This window comes from Terrapene carolina, unplaced genomic scaffold, assembly GCF_002925995.2.
Source record: "Terrapene carolina triunguis isolate 2854851 unplaced genomic scaffold, T_m_triunguis-2.0 Scaffold31, whole genome shotgun sequence".
Classification (NCBI taxonomy): Eukaryota; Metazoa; Chordata; order Testudines; family Emydidae; genus Terrapene; species Terrapene triunguis.
This window is the reverse complement of record NW_020664382.1, coordinates 1,131,612-1,149,760: the sequence shown is the minus strand read 5'-3', so window position 1 is coordinate 1,149,760 and position 18,149 is coordinate 1,131,612. Positions and strand designations below refer to the sequence as shown.

Below are 18,149 nucleotides of genomic sequence, written 5' to 3'. Positions count from 1 at the left end.
ATCCCTGTCATATAAGATGATAAATGTGCATGGTAGAATCTGTAAATCTGTATTTATTCATGCCATATATAACCAAATAAAAAAATCATTTCCTCTATATTTATAGAAACTTTTTAATTCTAAGAATAACTGAAATGTAATAACATCAAGAAATTGAACTGTGCACCAACACTGGGTGAACCACTATTAAATCGTGTTACAGTAGGTGACAGTCTTAGAATTTAACCCTAGCCCTTTAGTTTAAAAGGTCGCTTTTCTCACCTTTGCCCCTGTGAACTGAAGCACAGCTTCAGAGAGATCCAAAGATTGTCCAATGGCATTTTCAAGCAATAAAATAGCAAGCAATGTCAGTCTCTCATCGGCCATCGTCGCATGAAGACATGTTTTAATGAACCTGAGCTTTGAAAAGTAGCGCTCGCCACTCACGACTGTGAACGGCAGCACAAGCAGAATCCTCAAAGCCATCCACACATTAGGAAAAGTGTCCTTCAGCTTTGCATCATGAATGAATTGGAGAACTTTGAATGGAGAGTGTTTCCTGGGTGGCAAAATGTAATGAATGTTGTCTAATTTGACATACAAGTCTTTAATCATTGATGTATGAACATTCTCCATGTTTCAGCGTCCAGTGAAGGTCTGTACAATTGTTCAAGAGTGTTTTCCTGTCTGCTCGCAGCTACAAAAACTCACACCTCTATTCGTGGTGCTTCATTTGTCTGAATCTTTCTTCAATGGACACTTGAGCAGTGTCAACTAGTGAGCAAAAATTTGAATTTTTCTTCCAAGCTTCCCTTCACTTCATCTCTGCCCTTGTAACGAAACTGTCTCTTCTTCTGATGAATGCAAGTTTCCTTGAAGACAGGCTCAACTCCTAAGTTTTCTGCTAATTCTTTGGCAGCAGTGATGGCATCTTCAAATCCGTTGTCTCTGTAGACCACAACAAAATCAAGGTAGCTTCTCATCAAAGTAGTAGCGGTTGCGATGTCCATTGACTAAGTTTGTAATGCATTGCTTACAACATTTACTTGGAACAGGGTATCGTGCCAAACCACAGTTGAGACCAGAAATTGGAAGTCAGTGATCTGGTTTGCCAAGCTTTGCACCTCATGTCGGATTCAGGCCTCGGCTTTAACTCGACTGCGCTGGTTCCATCAGGGTGTCGTAAACCTCAGTTACTTGGTACCTCAGTGACCTTATGCTGTCAATATGCCTCTCCCAGCTAGTGTCACTTAGTGGCTTCGTGGTCAGATTTGTAACATTGCCCATGAGGATCTTCCACCTGATACCTGATGCTGAAACCAAGATGTATATCCAGTACTCTGAAGAGAGATACTGAATCTAAAGAAGTTGCTGCATCTGAGACAACCAGGTTGAGAGAATGGTGGCCACAAGGTACGAAGAAAGCTCTTGTATTCAGCACAAGGATCCTTGTCTAGACGCTACTGTTTCTTCCCTTCATGTTCACACCATTGTCATAGCTTTGGCTGCGGCAGTCCTGAAGCTTTATTTTATTCTCATTCAAAACGTTCATAAACAGTTCTGCTAGGCCTTTTCCAGTAGAGTCATCCACAGACCGGAAACAGATGACGTGTTCCTTTATTTGGATACAGCCATCCTCGTCATCAACAAATCTTACTGTAAATGACATCTTTTCTCTGTGGCTAATGTTAGGAGTGCAGTTCATTATTACGGGGTGGTACTTTGCTTTGCCAAGCTGCATCAATATGTTATCAAGCACCTTCCTTGCCATAAGGTCACTCAATTTGGTTTGAATTGTTTTGTTGCAGTAATGGTCCATTGCTTTTCTATGAACTACTAGACGTTGGTGTTCACCCATGACATCATCGTATTTCCCAAGGAGCTCTACCAAACGGAGGAAATTACAGTTATGTTCAGTGAACAACTTATCTGACAAGCCCCAGAAAGTCAAATTATTCTTTGCAAGGAAGAGGGTAATTCAGATCAGACACTCAAGCATGTTCCTCCAATGCTGGGTTTCTACATTAATAATGTACTGGTTTTCTGCATCTATGCATTTATTCAGCTTGAGCCTGGATTTGACCTCCATCCATTTAGAATAGGCTGTAATATGGCCTAGTGATTTTTCATGTTGCTTCACAGCATCAGCTAAATTATGCCAGTAATTGTACCCAGAAAGCACAAGCAATGATTTGGCATTCTTGTCAAATATTTTGCAACAAAAACAGAACATTTTGTCAGTTAATTTTGAGTAAACTAGCCAATGCCGAGTCAGTTTCTAACCATACTCAAGCACTCTTTTGCAGTGCAACTTTGAGAAGTGTCGCTTCTGCTCATTTAATGGAAATGTCATATCCTTGATTTTGTCTGACCCGTTCAAAATTGTACAATCAATATTGGCAACGTTTAGGATCACTGGCCATAAAGCAGGATCTGATGTATCAATTTGTGATGTGCAATTTTTCTCACTGCTGTTTCTGTCATCATGCGAGGCTGAATCTTCTTTATCATTTCTCTCCTTTTCATGTAAACCAGATTTTTCTTTGTCATTATTCTCCTTTTCATGTGAGCCACATTCTTCTTTATCATCACTCTCCTTTACGCCACTGGATGATTCTCCATCACTTTCCTCACATTTCCATTCCTTATCTTCAGGTAAATCTGCTAATTCCTTAGTAATCCATCATTTACGCTTCACTCCTCAATTTCTTCTTCACTGGGACGATTGCAGCTGCCTAAAGTCTGGTCTATGTTGTTCTGTTTCAGATATTTTCCCATCAAATTTTCCCCTTACTGCAAACTAGATTGCAACTGAGATTTTTTCTTCCTATACTGAGCTCCTGAAGACTTCTTTGTGGGCATCTTTTTTGTACAGAGGAAAATAGACAGTATTAGGGAGAGCAAAAGTCTGTGTTCTGCAGTCTTAGAAAATCATCAAACATTATGTGTAAAGCATGGCAAAAGAAGAAACAGTATTTCTTTTATATTGTTGTGTAGATATAGGCTCACTAGATATCTCGGGCATCTCATTAAATATGTCCTTTATTAATCGGTACTTACACTCTTAAGTCTTAAAACACAGTACACGTTCATAATTACACAATAAAACAAGGTTCACAATATTGCAGCGGGGCTCTCACTTCAGTTCAGTTTGTTCTTATATCTCACTCACTGGCTGACTGGCAACGCCATGCTCCTGATATACTCGTGAGGGCATGGCTGACAGCATTCTAGGAGGTTTGAGGAAAATGTAGTTCTCAAAGTCTGGAAGGTTCCACAAGATTCTACAAGGTCCAGAACATTTTAGGAGGTTGGTGAAAAATGAATCCACATATGGAATACCTGAAACATTTTACTTCATACATTCTATTTTCCCTTTTGTCGTTAACAACTAAAACTGCACCCCAAGTCCAGCGCCACCCAATCCTGGCACCCCAGGCGGTCGCCTGGGTTACCTGCCCCTACATCCAGCCCTGGCTGTGCTGGTGTAGTGTCATTGTGTAGACATGGCCTGGAAACGTTGTTGTAGAGATCAATCCCACAACCCCCATTCAAACAGAATGGGCAGGGTCTGCTTCAGCCAACAAATTTCACAGAAACAATAGGGATTTCCCAGGTGATTGAAGGAAAGTCAGTCAGGGAGTAAAAAAATCCCGAAGGAGGTTGGGTGGGAATTAAATCAATTTGGGTTGATGATGTGAAAACAGCGATCATATGTAGATAGTTAACCTTGTATCATTGTTAGTTTGCTAAATTATTTATTTGCTCTCTCTTTGGCATAGGTCATACAGGGTGTCGTCATTTTGAGTACCATCAGAATTATGGGCAGAGCTAAAACAGGAGAGTTATGCTGAGAGGTACTGGTGATTGCATCAATCACAAACCTCTTTGAGATTGGGCATGAATGCCCCCTTCAATTAACATAACTGTCTGGATGAGTTAGTCAGAAGCCCCCCACCTAAGACAAACAGGGACTGTGAACCTGCCCAGGGTTTGGACTGAGTGGGCAGAGTGTGTGTGTGTGTGTGTGTGTGTGTGTGTGTGTGTGTGTGTGTGTGTGTGTGAAAGCCAAGCAATAGCCAGTAAGCGTAGTGTGATTCTGGAAAAAGCCAGAGAGTGATCTTGTGGGTCTGTTGGCTAAAGAGGCTTGGTGCTATAAAATAGGAAACTGCTCCTTTATTGTTGGTTTCTCCTGCATTCAGAGAAGCAGGACTTTGTACATTCCTTGTACATAAATAAAACTGCAACTCCCTCAATTTCTGCTTCCAACTGGAACATCTCCAGGACCCCGAACTTTGACTAACCACTCAGATCAAAAGGGGCAATGTTATTTATTAACCACAATCTGGCAATAGCCTGTCACTTGTATTAGTACTGTGGGATCAGACTTTTTCATATACAATTTTGCGAAGCATGTCAAAACTCTTTATGGTTCTGCTCCCACTGAAGTGAATGGGAATCTTGCCTTTTACTTCCCTGGATACAAGATCAGGCCTTAAAAATCCCATCTCTCTATGTGCGTCTGTCTGTTGTTTCTACTTTTCCCACAGAGAATACACTTTCACTCCAGCTTCAGGACTGCTCCCCAAGAATGAAAATGAACCTAGACGTAAACTGAATGGTGAAGTCCATATCCCAGTAATGACAAAGAGTGTAACCCAAACGCTTGCTTTCCAGGTAATAAGTCTTCATTTCTTACTCTTTGACAGGTGCATAAATATCAGTGCAGATAACATGCTTATACAAATACATGTTTTTAAATGAACATTTAATATCATCCTCTAGTTTCATCTCAATATTATCTATAGAGAAATTGCTTTTACATTTCTTAATGACTCTTTGCTTCAGCCAGTAAAAAATAACAAAGCAAATGAAAAAAATATAGTTTTCAAATGTCAGCTTTCTTTATGTGCAAGGAGTAAACAGATCCTCTAATTATAAGCAAGGCTTGTGTCAAACTCTGGAGATACGGCTTGTGGAGCAATGTGCAGATATTGCTAGCCATAGGCGTTGGGCCTAATTCTTCTCTCATACCAGTCTGAGGCCTGCATAACACCACTGATTTCAATGGATTTACACCAGTGTAACTGAGAGCAGAATTAGGCCCTATGTTTGTACTTTCTTGGCCAAACTGATTTTATTTTACCTTATCTTAGATATTTATATGCCTTACTGTAGGATCTTAGATCCTAGTCTGTAATTTCTTTGTGTTTTTATATATATCTACAATAAATAGGTGTGTAAGACAATAGTAGAGTAAATTAGTTTAAAGGGTCACCATCAACACTGACAGATTTACATTTTTAACCCCTGCCCTCAATATTAATAGGGTTTTTTGGGGGGGAGGAGGAGGTGTTTTGTTTTTGTTTTTTTACAATGTATCCCCAGTATTTATTAACAGGTCGCCCAGCAAAGGGCAAGAATTTGACTAAATCTCAGCTTCTCAGATGGGCTACCCACTTGGGTGCATGGGCTCTGATGTTCATGTGACCTGGGTGCATTTGTGTGCATTGCACCATTAGTACATTCTGTCTGCAGCTCCTTTCTTGTGACCTGGTAGGGGCCTGAAATTTGCAAGAACCCTGCACATTAGAAACAAAGGTTCTTAGAAATACTAATCCCCAGAAGAATGTAGCTAGCAGCCAGAATGTAGAGGATGTCCTCCCAAAACCAGACCTCATCGTGTTCCCTTCAGCACCCTGAAAATATGATTACTTCCATGGGCATAATATAATGCCTCCTTGACACCACAGCTTGTGTGCTCCTCCTCCCTTCTCTCACAGAGCCCAGCTCTGGGTTGGAGTCCTGATTTGATCCACAGTATGTTTCTTACAGTAGTTCACGTGTTCATTTTGAGAGGCCCTATGATGGAAGTTGCTCCTGCACTCAAAACAGAAAAGCAAGATTGCAAAACCCTGAATCATAATCTTCCCACTGCAGTTTATTAATATCTCTTCCTAAGAGTACTGTATGTGTACAAAGCAAATGGAGATGTGACTATAGCACGGGTAGACACACCCATGCTAGTTTTAATCTAGCTAGCGCGGGTAACAATCATAATATAGACATAGTGGCACGGATTTCAGCTCAGACTAGCTGCCTCAGTACAAGCCAGGGACCCTGAGTACATACTAGGGTTGTTAGCCCACGCTGGGGACCCTACGGCCACATCTTCACTGCTCTTGTTACCTTGTGCTAGCTAGATTAAAGCTAACATGGGTAAAGCTAACTCTGTGTTACAACCACTCCTCCATTTGTGTCGTAGATATACCCTCAGACGCAAAACAAAATCTGTTGCTGCAGAGATATAATAAGATGCAGTGTACAGTGGAAAATTTGAATGCAAATCTGTCTGTATTGTAAGGATTCCAATTCTCCTCATCCAGTTTGCTGTGCCTATGCTAGGATTTTAACATGTTAGTTAAAACACCTTTTTCGTAGTGTAAACATGGTCTTATAACCTAATCTATAGCCACTGAAATCACAGTACTCTGTCCATTGATTTCAGTGGACTGTAGATGAGGCCTTATATTTCTGTGGGTCTAAGCACCTCATCTGTAAAATGGGAATAATACTACTTCCTTTCTCCCATCCTTTGTCTGTCTAGTTTATTCAAATGATTGTAAGCCTTTCAGGAAAGGGACTGTCCTTTAGTATGTGTGTACAGCACATTGCAGGCCTGATCTCAGTTGCAGGTTCTAGGTGCCACTGCAATAAAATTAACTAATAACACTAAAATATAAATGGGTCACTGCATCCAGTTTTCTCAGACTGTTGCTCTCAGAAGAGGCCTGTTGGTGATGCGCCATGGGGAGAGAGTGGATCATGTTTTTGGGAAGTCGTGGATTCAGCAATGCTTAACTGCAGATGGTAAGTAAAAGAACGGGAGGACTGGCCCTTGGCAAACCAGACTGAAAAGAAAATATTGTACCATGATGGCCGTGATGCATAAAGTCTAAATTACTACTTGTAAATGTCTGCAAACCAGACTGAACTTTAGTGCTGAAGAAAGCAGCTATTCAGAAATACCCTTCATACACAAAAAGCCTAGTAGTATCATATAGTCAAAGCAATACGGTAGTACCTTAGAGTTACGAACACCAGAGTTACAAACTGACCGGTCAACCACACACCTCATTTGGAACCGGAAGTACACAATCGGGCAGCAGCAGAGACAAAAAGAAAAGGCAAATACAGTACTGTGTTAAACATAAATTACTAAAAAAATAAAGGGAAAGTTTAAACAGAAGGTTTGACAAGGTAAGGGAACTGTTTCTATGCTTGTTTGATTTAAATTAAGATGGTTAAAAGCAGCATTTTCTTCTGCATAGTAAAGTTTCAAAGCTGTATTAAGCCAATGTTCAGTTGTAAACTTTTGAAAGAACAGCTGTAATGTTTTGTTCAGTTACAAACATTTCAGAGTTACAAAAAATCTTCATTCTTGAGGTGTTCAGAACTCTGAGGATCTACTGCATTTGCTATAGTCACTGTACTTCCCATGTAGTCATCCTACACAAGTAATACTGTACAAATAGAGCTCAGTGAAACTACATTTTTGTCTCGAGTTGATGTGCAAAACATGAATTTTTCACCAGCATTTTCAGAAATTTAAAAAATTGATCAATGACCAAATTTCCCTATTTTGTGTGGATAGACATAGCTTTTCAACATTACAATGTTGATCAAAATCATGACGCTGTGCTAGTCAAACCCAGTCAAGAATAACTGGAGCAAACAATGAGATTTTTGTAGAGAAATGACAAAATGTTAACACTGGCATAGGTGAAAAGTCAAGGTTGACGGGTTTTTTGGCCTTCAAAGCATGATTCTGAGGTGAAACAAAGTTTTATATATATATATTTGGGGGTGAGAGTGGCGGAGGAATTGTGTTTTGCTCATGGTCTCTTGGGTTATGTTGGAAATCAGACAAGATGACCATAATGATCACTTCTGGCCTTAAAATCTGTGAAGTATTTCCTTTTCTTTTTTGCTATGAGAACATTGTTTTTTTATAACTTTGGCAATGGTAAAAAAGAGTTTCCACTGCTCTGATGTGAATATATGTCTCTGGTGAATTTTACAGAGCATTTGTTTTCTCTGGTGTTCTGCTACTCTGGAACTCAGAGGAGATGTGTCATTCTGTCAGAGGGTTCTCCTCCTTGCTGTCTTTCCCAGAACCCAATGAGACTGGGCCATAGTGAATCAACAATTTCCCGGGTTTGCTTTGGTGAATGTAAAGTGCAGTATCCCTGAGGTAATATTAAGAAATCACTCACTCCCTTTTTTCACCAGGGAGACAGTTAGGGTCAGGTTTTCAGAAATGGGTTGCCTAAAATGCAGAAGAAAATTATTATGCATGCATAACAGAAATACGTACGTATGTATTACTATGGCCTTTATATATAGGGATGAAATGTTTTGTTTTGTTTTAGGAAAATACCACAGAGCAGATCTGAATTTCCCTGCCAGTCTGCCAAAACGAAGAGACGGCATCAAACATTTTGAATATGATCCTCCTTTATCATGCTGTGGTGTTTTCCAATCTAGACTTGTAGGTAAGTTAGATATTATTCTAATAGGAATGAAAAGGGGTGGAAGAAAGACTTCTGTAATCTGTGAAAGCGCACGCTGGCTTTACCATAGGAATGCTTCCTGGCAGCGTAACTGGTAGAGTTCCTTTATGGGCAGCAGGAAAGGGACCTTGCTCTTTCATGTGGGAGCTGTACAGCAGGGTGGGGAGCAGGGCCAATTTCTCATGTAGTGCAAGAGCCAGCCTGCCACCTTATGGCAGGGAAGGGTCAGAGCAATGTGCCACAACACCGTACATTCTGCTTCTAGTCTGAACCGGAGCAGTGAACTGTAGCCAGGGCCGGCTCCAGGCACCAGCAGAAGAAGCACATGCCTGGGGCGGCACATGCTAAGGGGCACCTTTTCTTTTTTTTTGGCTGCTTCGGCAGTTCGGGCGGCAGTCCGGGCGGCTTTTTTTTCTTTTTCTTTTTTTTTGCTTGGGGCGGCAAAAATGGTAGGGTCGGCCCTGACTGTAGCCTGTCTGTTGGCTGGCTAGAGTGGGGCAGGACATGCAGTTTCTTGGTCTCTAGATTGTGTGTGAGCAGTTCATACTCACTGTATTGATATTTGAGCTGTATTGGGTAGTCAGATTGAATACATCTATCCATGATGTGTTTCTGTTCTCTGCTTTGATGAGTATAAATCTCAGAAATAGGGTTGTGGTGCAAATACCTGTCTTTCTCTATCTACCATAAGTGTATCTAAGTGCCTTTACAAATTTAAATATTTCTATGACTGTTTTTCTAGTATTCACTTAACATTTCCTCTTCCCACAAATATTCCTGCTGGTAAGCTTGTCCACCAGAATATTTGTGGAAAGTGAATTAAAAAGAGGCATGAGTGCATTCAAAGTCAGTTTATTGTAAAGTTCAAACTAATATCTGTGGGAAATATTTTGCAGTAGTACTAATGATTGTAAAGAGCAACTCTCATGTGTATTGCAGGAGAAGCTCTGCTGGAGAAACAAGAGGCAGTTAGCCGTGTATACTGTTCCCCTGCACTCCGCTGCATACAGACAGCTCAACACGTGCTAGAAGGTAGGTTAGCAAAATGGTTATGTTCTTATACCACACTGGCCATTTCTGAGTCAATCTTCTTCTAAGCCAATGAGAGTGGAGCAGCTAAAATGCTGCATGGCTTTTTGAAAATTTACTTTTGCCTTTAATCAGTGCTGACAGATACTTCTGTCTTGAGCAAGGGCTAGATGATACTGTGAGGAAGTAATAAAGTTTCCCCACTATAATAGTAAAATCATATTCAATTGAATCGTGTCCAATAAAGTTAAAACGGAATCTAACATTGTATAAGACAAAGACATTTCAGATTAAGTAGAATTTAACTTATTGGATAGACTCAAATTGTTATTTTTAACTCTTCCATGAATGATTTTGGTCATAAAATCAAGTGTTTCCATTACGCTCAGGGACAGGTACCCGGGGAAAGAAACCTGAGAGTTTCTCCTGGAAGTTTGCCTTTGCTAACAAGAGGTTTGAGACCGCCACATTATTAAAAACTAGTCTTTTTAAATGAAGACTCCCACGTGATAGGTCACTCAAAAAATTTCTTTTAAAATCACAAAGCCATGGATGATAGGACTCTGTGATTCCAGAACTGGGAAGGAACACTGCGTTTCTGCTGGGAATTCACATCAGTATGGCCTTCTGAGAATACAGAGTAAAACTCAGGTTACCTCTCTTTAACAGGGAGATTTTTCTTTAACACCATTTTTATAGGTTTGGATTTACTGCTCCACATAGGCCCAGTGAGCTACACGGTATATAGAAACAGCATACAACAATTTTCTTCTTGATATTTACTTACCCTCTAACACCTGTGCGGAGTGAGTCGTTGTCTCCATTTTGTTCTCTACCCCGCAGCACCCAGTGGCATCACTCCACAAATAATAGTGGTTTGAGAATTTACACTTACAGTCACTCTGGCAAGAATATAGTATACTTTCTTCTCCTCCCCCTGGGTTGCCAGCTTCAGAACTTTACCAAGTATTGTTTAAGCATGTGGAGTAGGGTATCTAGAAGGACTGAGACTCCATGTAGTCAACATTATGTGTACTTAATAGTCTTTGTTTTACATTGTATTTTTACTTTGTTAATAAAATTATTACCAGGAATAAGGTGCCATGTGCAGGCAAAGCTTAAAGCTCTGAATGCACCTTTCCTTTTTTAAAATCTCTTATTTATTGCAGGGCTTAAATTAGAACAAAAAATTAAAATCAGGGTAGAACCTGGACTCTTTGAATGGACCAAATGGGAGGCCAACAAAATAATTCCCTCCTTTATGGCACTGACAGAACTGACAGAGGCTACTTACAATATAGATCCCAGTTACAGGTAAATGCTGCATGTACAGTATGTTAATGTGTATTTCTGATACCTCTCTTGTTTTTGGCAGTTCTTAAGTCTCACAAGACAGTGTTGCAAAAATGAATGATTCAGGATTTAGACTATTGACTTCAATGAACAGAGTAAGGGCTGAGTAAAGCCTATATTATTTGGTCCCAAGATAGGACGTGCCAATATATAGTTAGTTCTTTCACTACATAATTCACTGCTTTTGGGCAAGGTGACATACTAACGGGTGAATCATTCTTACATGTATATGGATGGGTGAGTGTGTGTGTCGGGTCTGAATCCTGTTCCTATAGAAGTGAATGGCATTGACTTCAAGTTTGCAAGATCAGGCCTATGGTTGATTATCTAAATATTTTAGACTCTCATGATGGACATCCATATTTTTGTTTTTACTTTTAGCTAAAAACTATGAGCCATGATTTGTTAAGTGTGAAAAAATTCCTGTCATGTCACATTTCAGCCAAGAAATAATTGTATTGCATTTTGATGGGGGGGGGGTCAAGTCCTTTCCTTGGTGCTCAGCTCAAAATTGAGTGAGGATTTCAGAATTTGTCCCAATGGGGGCTGATCTCACATGATCCCATAGCTGCCAAGATTCGCACAGTTCCACATGTGAACGTCTCAACAGCGAGAAAAACTCACCAATTTTCAACTAAGTCCCTTTAAACACCAAGTGTAAGGGAGACAGAGCTCATGTCCCAAATACCACTGGAGCAGAGAGTTGTAGGAACCAGGGGCAGCCCAAATGTGTTGGAAGAAGAGAGATGAACAGAAAGCAAGGCATCTGTCATTCTAATTTTATAGGTTGTCGGGATGTTAATGTTCCATTAAAATAGATTTCTGCATTAAATTCTGTGGTATTTTTTGTTTTGCTCAAAAATAATCACTGCACTCAGCAAAGTCCCCTTTTTTGTCCCTGCCTTCTACGATGCAATTCTGTGGTGTGGTGCAGGTTCTGAATGCTTGTAAACCACAGCAGAACAGGAAATGAACCAGGCATTGAATCTATTCTAGCCTCTTTTTGTTTGTTTGTTTGTTCACAGTGCCATGCTGCATTACACCTGCAGTGCATGGCCAAACCCAGAAAATCACTCGGTTAATAAAGGTACCTCACTCTGGGGTTTCCCGTGTCTGGACAAGTAAAAAAGTGTTGTGCCTTTATAGTATTTCTCAACACAGAGCAAAATCCTTAGTTTCAGAGTGAGTGAATAGACAAACCCTTTCATTTTCCTAGGTTCAAAACTATTCACAGCAAAGTTACTATTTCCCCTAGTTTCTCACTTTCCATACAAACTCACTAATCTAAAAAAAAAAAAATCAGTTGATATAAGACTCCATAGAGACAGGCCACGATTGAAGATGGGTAAAGCGCTTAATGGGTGGAAGGGAAAACTGTAAAGTGTTGCAACATTGGAGCCAGCCAGCAACTGAATAACCTAAACAAACTATAAATATGCATTTTGTACATCAATGAAAACAGTGTAGCGTCCTTCCCCAGATGTTTCATGTGCAGCGTGCTGGATAATAACATGAGAGGTCTCCATGTTTCTAAAACAAAACTGGCTCTTTTTTAAGAGAACTGTTTGTAGAGATGCTGCAACTGCAGATAGCATTCTAATCATATGTACACAGACTGGCTTCCTGGTGCCTTTTCCAAACCCTTCCCTGCTGAAACCTGTGCTCCTTCCTCCAAATTTCATTCAGAAGTACAGCTCACGTTTCTATTCTCTCTATCCCCACCCCACGTGAGTGATTATAAGCGACTATTATTTCCTAGCCCCGGTCATCTGCCATAAATCAGTGTTAAAAAAGGTTAATTCCTGTCACATGGCCAGGGTCAAAATCCATTGTCTCCAGTAGCTACTGTTACCATATTCTCTCAATACATGTAACTTTGCAACCCCATTCCTTCCAACTCCTTTGACTCCTCCTGTCTTCAGCATCCTCACTATTATTTCTTTTGGGAAGAGCCATTGCACTTGTTTCTTTTCTATGTTTATGGCCAAGCCAATCGAGGTCTAAGCTTTGCTTTTTAACTCCATTACTGACTCTTGCTTAGTAATGCTGATCCTTGCTATCGATATACAGATATTGTATTCCTCAAATACTCCATCACCATGGGCTCTCCAAATCAGTAGACACCATCAAGGTTTCACGTCACCCCTAGTACTGTTTGCAGAAGATAGCATCTCTAGGTCACAGAAGAGTCAGTGAAGTCTGTAACCTTCCTGAAAGGACTGTGCTTAGTGGTGAGATTTCTGCAAAGTCACGTAAGATATCTCTACCCACTGATTGCCATTTAGATTATTTAAGTAAAAGTCATGACCATCTTCTGGTCAGGACCCTGATCACTCCCCATCAGTGGAGGTACTCAGTCTAAACTAAACTGATCTTTAATGGCATTAAAGAAGCAGCGTTGTCTAATGGATAGGGTGCTGGACTGGGTATTAGGATACCTGGGTTCTGTTCCTGAATCAGCCACTGATCTGTTAGGCAAATCACTTAACCTCTCTCCCTCTGTTTCCTCTTTCACATTTTGTCTTTCTTGTCTATTTAGATTGCAAGCTACTTGGGGCAGGGACTGCTTCCACACATAGCCAATATGTACAGTACCTACAGTATGGAGTTTTGGTCTCACTTGGGGTCTCTTGGCACTACTGTAATACACAGAATGACCTAGTATCAATGACTAGCGGAAGTCATTCTTCCGCTCTACTCTGCTCTGGTTAGGCCTCAGCTGGAGTATTGTGTCCAGTTCTGGGCACCGCATTTCAAGAAAGATGTGGAGAAATTGGAAAGGGTCCAGAGAAGAGCAACAAGAATGATTAAAGGTCTTGAGAACATGACCTACGAAGGAAGGCTGAAAGAATTGGGTTTGTTTAGTTTGGAAAAGAGAAGACTGAGAGGGGACATGATAGCAGTTTTCAGGTATCTAAAAGGGTGTCATAAGGAGGAGGGAGAAAACTTGTTCACCTTAGCCTCTGAGGATAGAACAAGAAGCAATGGGCTTAAACTGCAGCAAGGGAGGTCTAGGTTGGACATTAGGAAAAAGTTCCTAACTGTCAGGGTGGTTAAACACTGGAATAAATTGCCTAGGGAGGTTGTGGAATCTCCATCTCTGGAGATATTTAAGAGTAGGTTAGATAAATGTCTATCAGGGATGGTCTAGACAGTATTTGGTCCTGCCATGCGGGCAGGGGACTGGACTCGATGACCTCTTGAGGTCCCTTCCAGTCCTAGAATCTATGAATCTATGAATCACACACTGAAAGATATCTGCATTCCTCACAGGTTTTTAGTTACTACTTATTCCCTGCTTTCTGAATTGGTGCTTGGATACTATGTTGAATGGGTCCCTGTAAAAGTAGAGGAGGAACGCTTAACCATCTATCTATTGTATCTCTTATTCAGTGATGGTCCCATGGTTTAAAAGCTCTGAGGACAGTCTGAAATTCACTTTTGTACTGTATGACAGGTCTAGTACAATAGCTCTACAATACATCAATCTACTTGCTACCTATTCGCTGCTCATGCTGCACGCTGGTTTTAAATGGGTGAGATAAGATGATCAGATTCCGATCTTCTGTGTGGTTGAAAGAAGTTAGCTGGTATAGTTTCCTGGACCAGAGCCATTGCATGTGGCAGAGCAACATGTAGCTGTGCAGGTCTCCAGCTAACAGGAGAAGTGACTTTATAGAAAGAAATAATGAAGGAAATAAAAACTTTCCTTTGTCCATTTACTCTAGACTTGATGGCAGAACCCTAAATATTTCAGGCCAGATCCTCAGCTGTTTAGTGGAGATACGCTGATTTATAGCAGCTGAAGATCTGGCCCTTAATTTGTAAACACTATATTTTACATGCAGGGGACACCTATAAGTAAAAGAAACTATAAGGTCAGATCTTGAAGGCACAACTGCCCAAAATCCTAAGACTGGCCCAATATTAATAAATATTCTCACTGGTCTTTATAAAGATTTATTTTTAAGTAAAAAGCAAACAAGGATTGTTTAATTTGTTTTGTCAAAGCAGGCACAGGTAGGGATTTTTAAAGGGACACTCAAGCCAAGGGGCCAAATCCTGGAATCAGCCATTTCATTGGTGTCAGTGGGAGTTCTGTATAGATAAGAACTGAGTACGGACTTCAGGGTTTGGCTCAGTTTTTAAGCCTAAAATCCATCCTACCTGGACAATGATTTTTTTTTAATGTTCTTGCCTGGAGGAGCCTATATTTGTATGTTTTTTTCCAAACACAAGCATTTCTGGGGTATATTTCTTATAAACTGCATGATCCATTGTGAGGTTTACTAAGGGACAGATTCTGCTACCCTTATTCACATTGGATAGTATCTTATTCTGTGAGTTCCTCTATTGGATTCAGTTGGACTACTTGCAGAGAAAGCTACTGTTTGGTGTGAGTTGAAGTACCATGCTTCAGATCAGTGCAGTCTCTGAGGTAGAGATGGTGTATAGGTACCAGTTTGTTTACTGATAATGTTGACACTGTTCCAATATACAAACGAATGTTACCTAGATGAGTGACTCCTCTGTGGTTTTTATTATCAGATGTACTTTCCCACTTTCCTCCCTGGTGCCATCGGAAAGTTATGAAGAGTATGTAAGCAGATGCTCTGCAGTTATAAAACAGATTCTCAGTGACTGTACAAGCAACGGTAAATATTTCACATTCTCGCATTCAGTGCCTCATGTTTTCAATGGCAGGATCGAAAACAGCTGTGCCATATGAAATACATTTAGTATGGATGCTTGGTATTGCCCTGTCTTTGAGGTAGATTATTAAACATTATACTAAATTAATATATCTATTATTTAAAATAGAAATAGACAAGACTAAACATAAGGCAGTAAAATACTCCATTGCTAAATCATATCATATGCAGGGTCTTAGTTTGTCAGGATGTGACTTGACACTGTAAGGCAGCTTTTTTTTATTATTATTATTTTTTGAAAGCTTCATTTTCCCCCCAGCAAATGCTTGTCTCGTTAGCTGAATTGCATGAAACATACCAAACAGGATATTTACACCTGCCCAGTTTATATGTCACACAGCTCTGCAAAGATGAACAACACAAAAACAGCCAATAAGCATAACCAACACACAGTGAATTGTAAAGTTACAGTTTTCTTTCTTCCTTCCTTTAATTATTTTGGTGTAACAGGTATCATCCTGATAGTGGGTCATGGCTCATCCCTGGATTCCTTCACTCGACCTGTACTAGGGCTCCCAGCCAGAGATAGCAATGATTTTGCCTCATTGGTTAGAAAGGTAAGAAGTTTTTCCAACAGGAAGCTCTTGCCCACTGTTTTCTCCTTGGTATATTTTCAGTAAGGAACCTACTCAAGCAATGGGCTGTTTGTTTTTTCAATTGCTCACTAACAAGAGTTACTCTCTGATTCTGGAGGGAACTCTGTTCAGTAGTTCTAGCACACAACTGGCTGTCAAGAGATATGAGTTCTACCAGCCAACTGCCATGTGACCTTGGGCATATCATGTCTCTCCAGTGAAGATTTTCAAAGGCACCATGGCACCAGATTCCCATTGAAAGTCACTGGGAGGTACACACCGAACTGCCAGGTGTGCCTTTGAAAATCTCCCCCTAGGTATCTTGGTTTGTCTGTCACTAAGATGGATAACAGTGTCCCTTTTGCATCTCCCAAGGTGTTGTGCGGCCTACGTCAAGAAAGCACAGCTCCCATTTGGAAAAGTCAGTCTGTAAAGCGGTACAGTGGGGTACCATGTTCACTGTGTCTCAGTGAGCCCAAATCATATTTGCTCCATTTATGAATAAAAGGGTGATCTGTGTTGCCAGCACCACAAGCTCATCCTGGGATCTGATGACCAACCTATGCTTTCTGGTTTGTACATAATCACCGGTAACAAAGATTATGTAAGCCAAATTTTCCCTTCCATTATACCTGTTACACTGGTGTTAGGGAGGGGAGAATTTGGTCAGCAGTGTGTTTATTACTGGTGATGATGCATGAGATAGAAAGAACATAGCTTGATCATCAGCTCTCTGGAAGAGCTTGTGGAGCTGACACAAGCTCCATTAGTGGCCAACAGATAGGACTTCCTCATGCTACCAATTCATTTTAGGTCAAGTGGGAGAATATCTTGATCTGTATTCCTAAAATGCTCTCAAGGTACACACCCCTGTTCCACAATGCAAACTGTTTAATTACGCTGTGCTTTCAGTCTATATGATATGTCTTCCCCATTTCCAGTGTATTCAGGAAAGTTCTAATACAAAGTCCTGTTGAAATCTCTCTGTTTTTCCAGATACCTTCACTGGGCATGTGTTTCTGTGAAGAGCTTAAAGAGGAGAATAGATGGCAGATGATTAACCCACCAGTTAAGACGTTAACCCATGGATCAAATGCAGCATTTAATTGGAGAAATGGCATACTGGACAGTTAGAATCTATACTCATTCATTATCTATTTCAAAAAAGAAGAGAAGACAAATATTTTTCCTCCTGGTTCAACACAGGCCAGCGGTCTGCCCAAAATATTTAGAACTTGGGGGAATTTTCCTCTACTACTTGTATGAATTGTCAACGCACAGAAAGCACTTTTGAAGTTTTTGAGCCTGAGTTCTGTTTTTGTTACAGTGACTCAGAAGAAAAAACCTATTAACTGACATTGCAGTGAACGATAATTCATCCAGTGCTGAAGAATGAACTTTTAAAACTCTTTATTTAGACTAACATCTGTAATGATTATATATATATATATATATATATATAACTGACTATAAGCCTCATTGCTTGACGCACTCATGAAAACATATGGTTATATCTTCAAGAACAAAGTACAATCAATAAAGAATTAGACATTTTGTTTCAGACATGTGGACATTTTGTTTTCTTATTGATTGCTTCTAGTTTATCCAGAGTATGAATGGACATGATGTATCATACAGACTATTTATTTTCTTCTGGTGCATAATCAGGTTCCATCACAGGAGCTTTTCCATCAAGCGACTCTAACCATGCAAATATCGCATCATTGTTAATAAATGACTTGCAGAAAAAAAAGTTTAAGAAAACTGAATTTATTGCCTCATTGTTGCTAAAAAAAGATTGTACAATACATTGTCGTAATGGTGACAAGACCATGCTGTGGGTAATTCTATCTGCTGAAGGTTTCCTGAGATGGCTGTCATGTGACAGAACCGCACAGCTTGTTTCTTATTGTTTTACCCCCAGACCT

General features: G+C 40.2%; 1 protein-coding gene across 1 annotated transcript in view; it reads left to right on the top strand.

Moving 5' to 3' along the window:
• Positions 1–17,355, top strand: part of LOC112111332 (ubiquitin-associated and SH3 domain-containing protein A) — a 37,817-nt gene extending 20,462 nt beyond the window's left edge. Inside the window, exons 7-14 of the mRNA XM_024206714.1 lie at positions 4,530–4,656; positions 6,741–6,849; positions 8,412–8,534; positions 9,492–9,584; positions 10,751–10,895; positions 15,483–15,589; positions 16,097–16,203; positions 17,218–17,355. Coding sequence (XP_024062482.1) covers positions 4,530–4,656; positions 6,741–6,849; positions 8,412–8,534; positions 9,492–9,584; positions 10,751–10,895; positions 15,483–15,589; positions 16,097–16,203; positions 17,218–17,355 — 949 coding nt within the window. The remainder of the gene's footprint in view (positions 1–4,529; positions 4,657–6,740; positions 6,850–8,411; positions 8,535–9,491; positions 9,585–10,750; positions 10,896–15,482; positions 15,590–16,096; positions 16,204–17,217) is intronic.
• Positions 17,356–18,149: the final 794 nt, after the last annotated feature.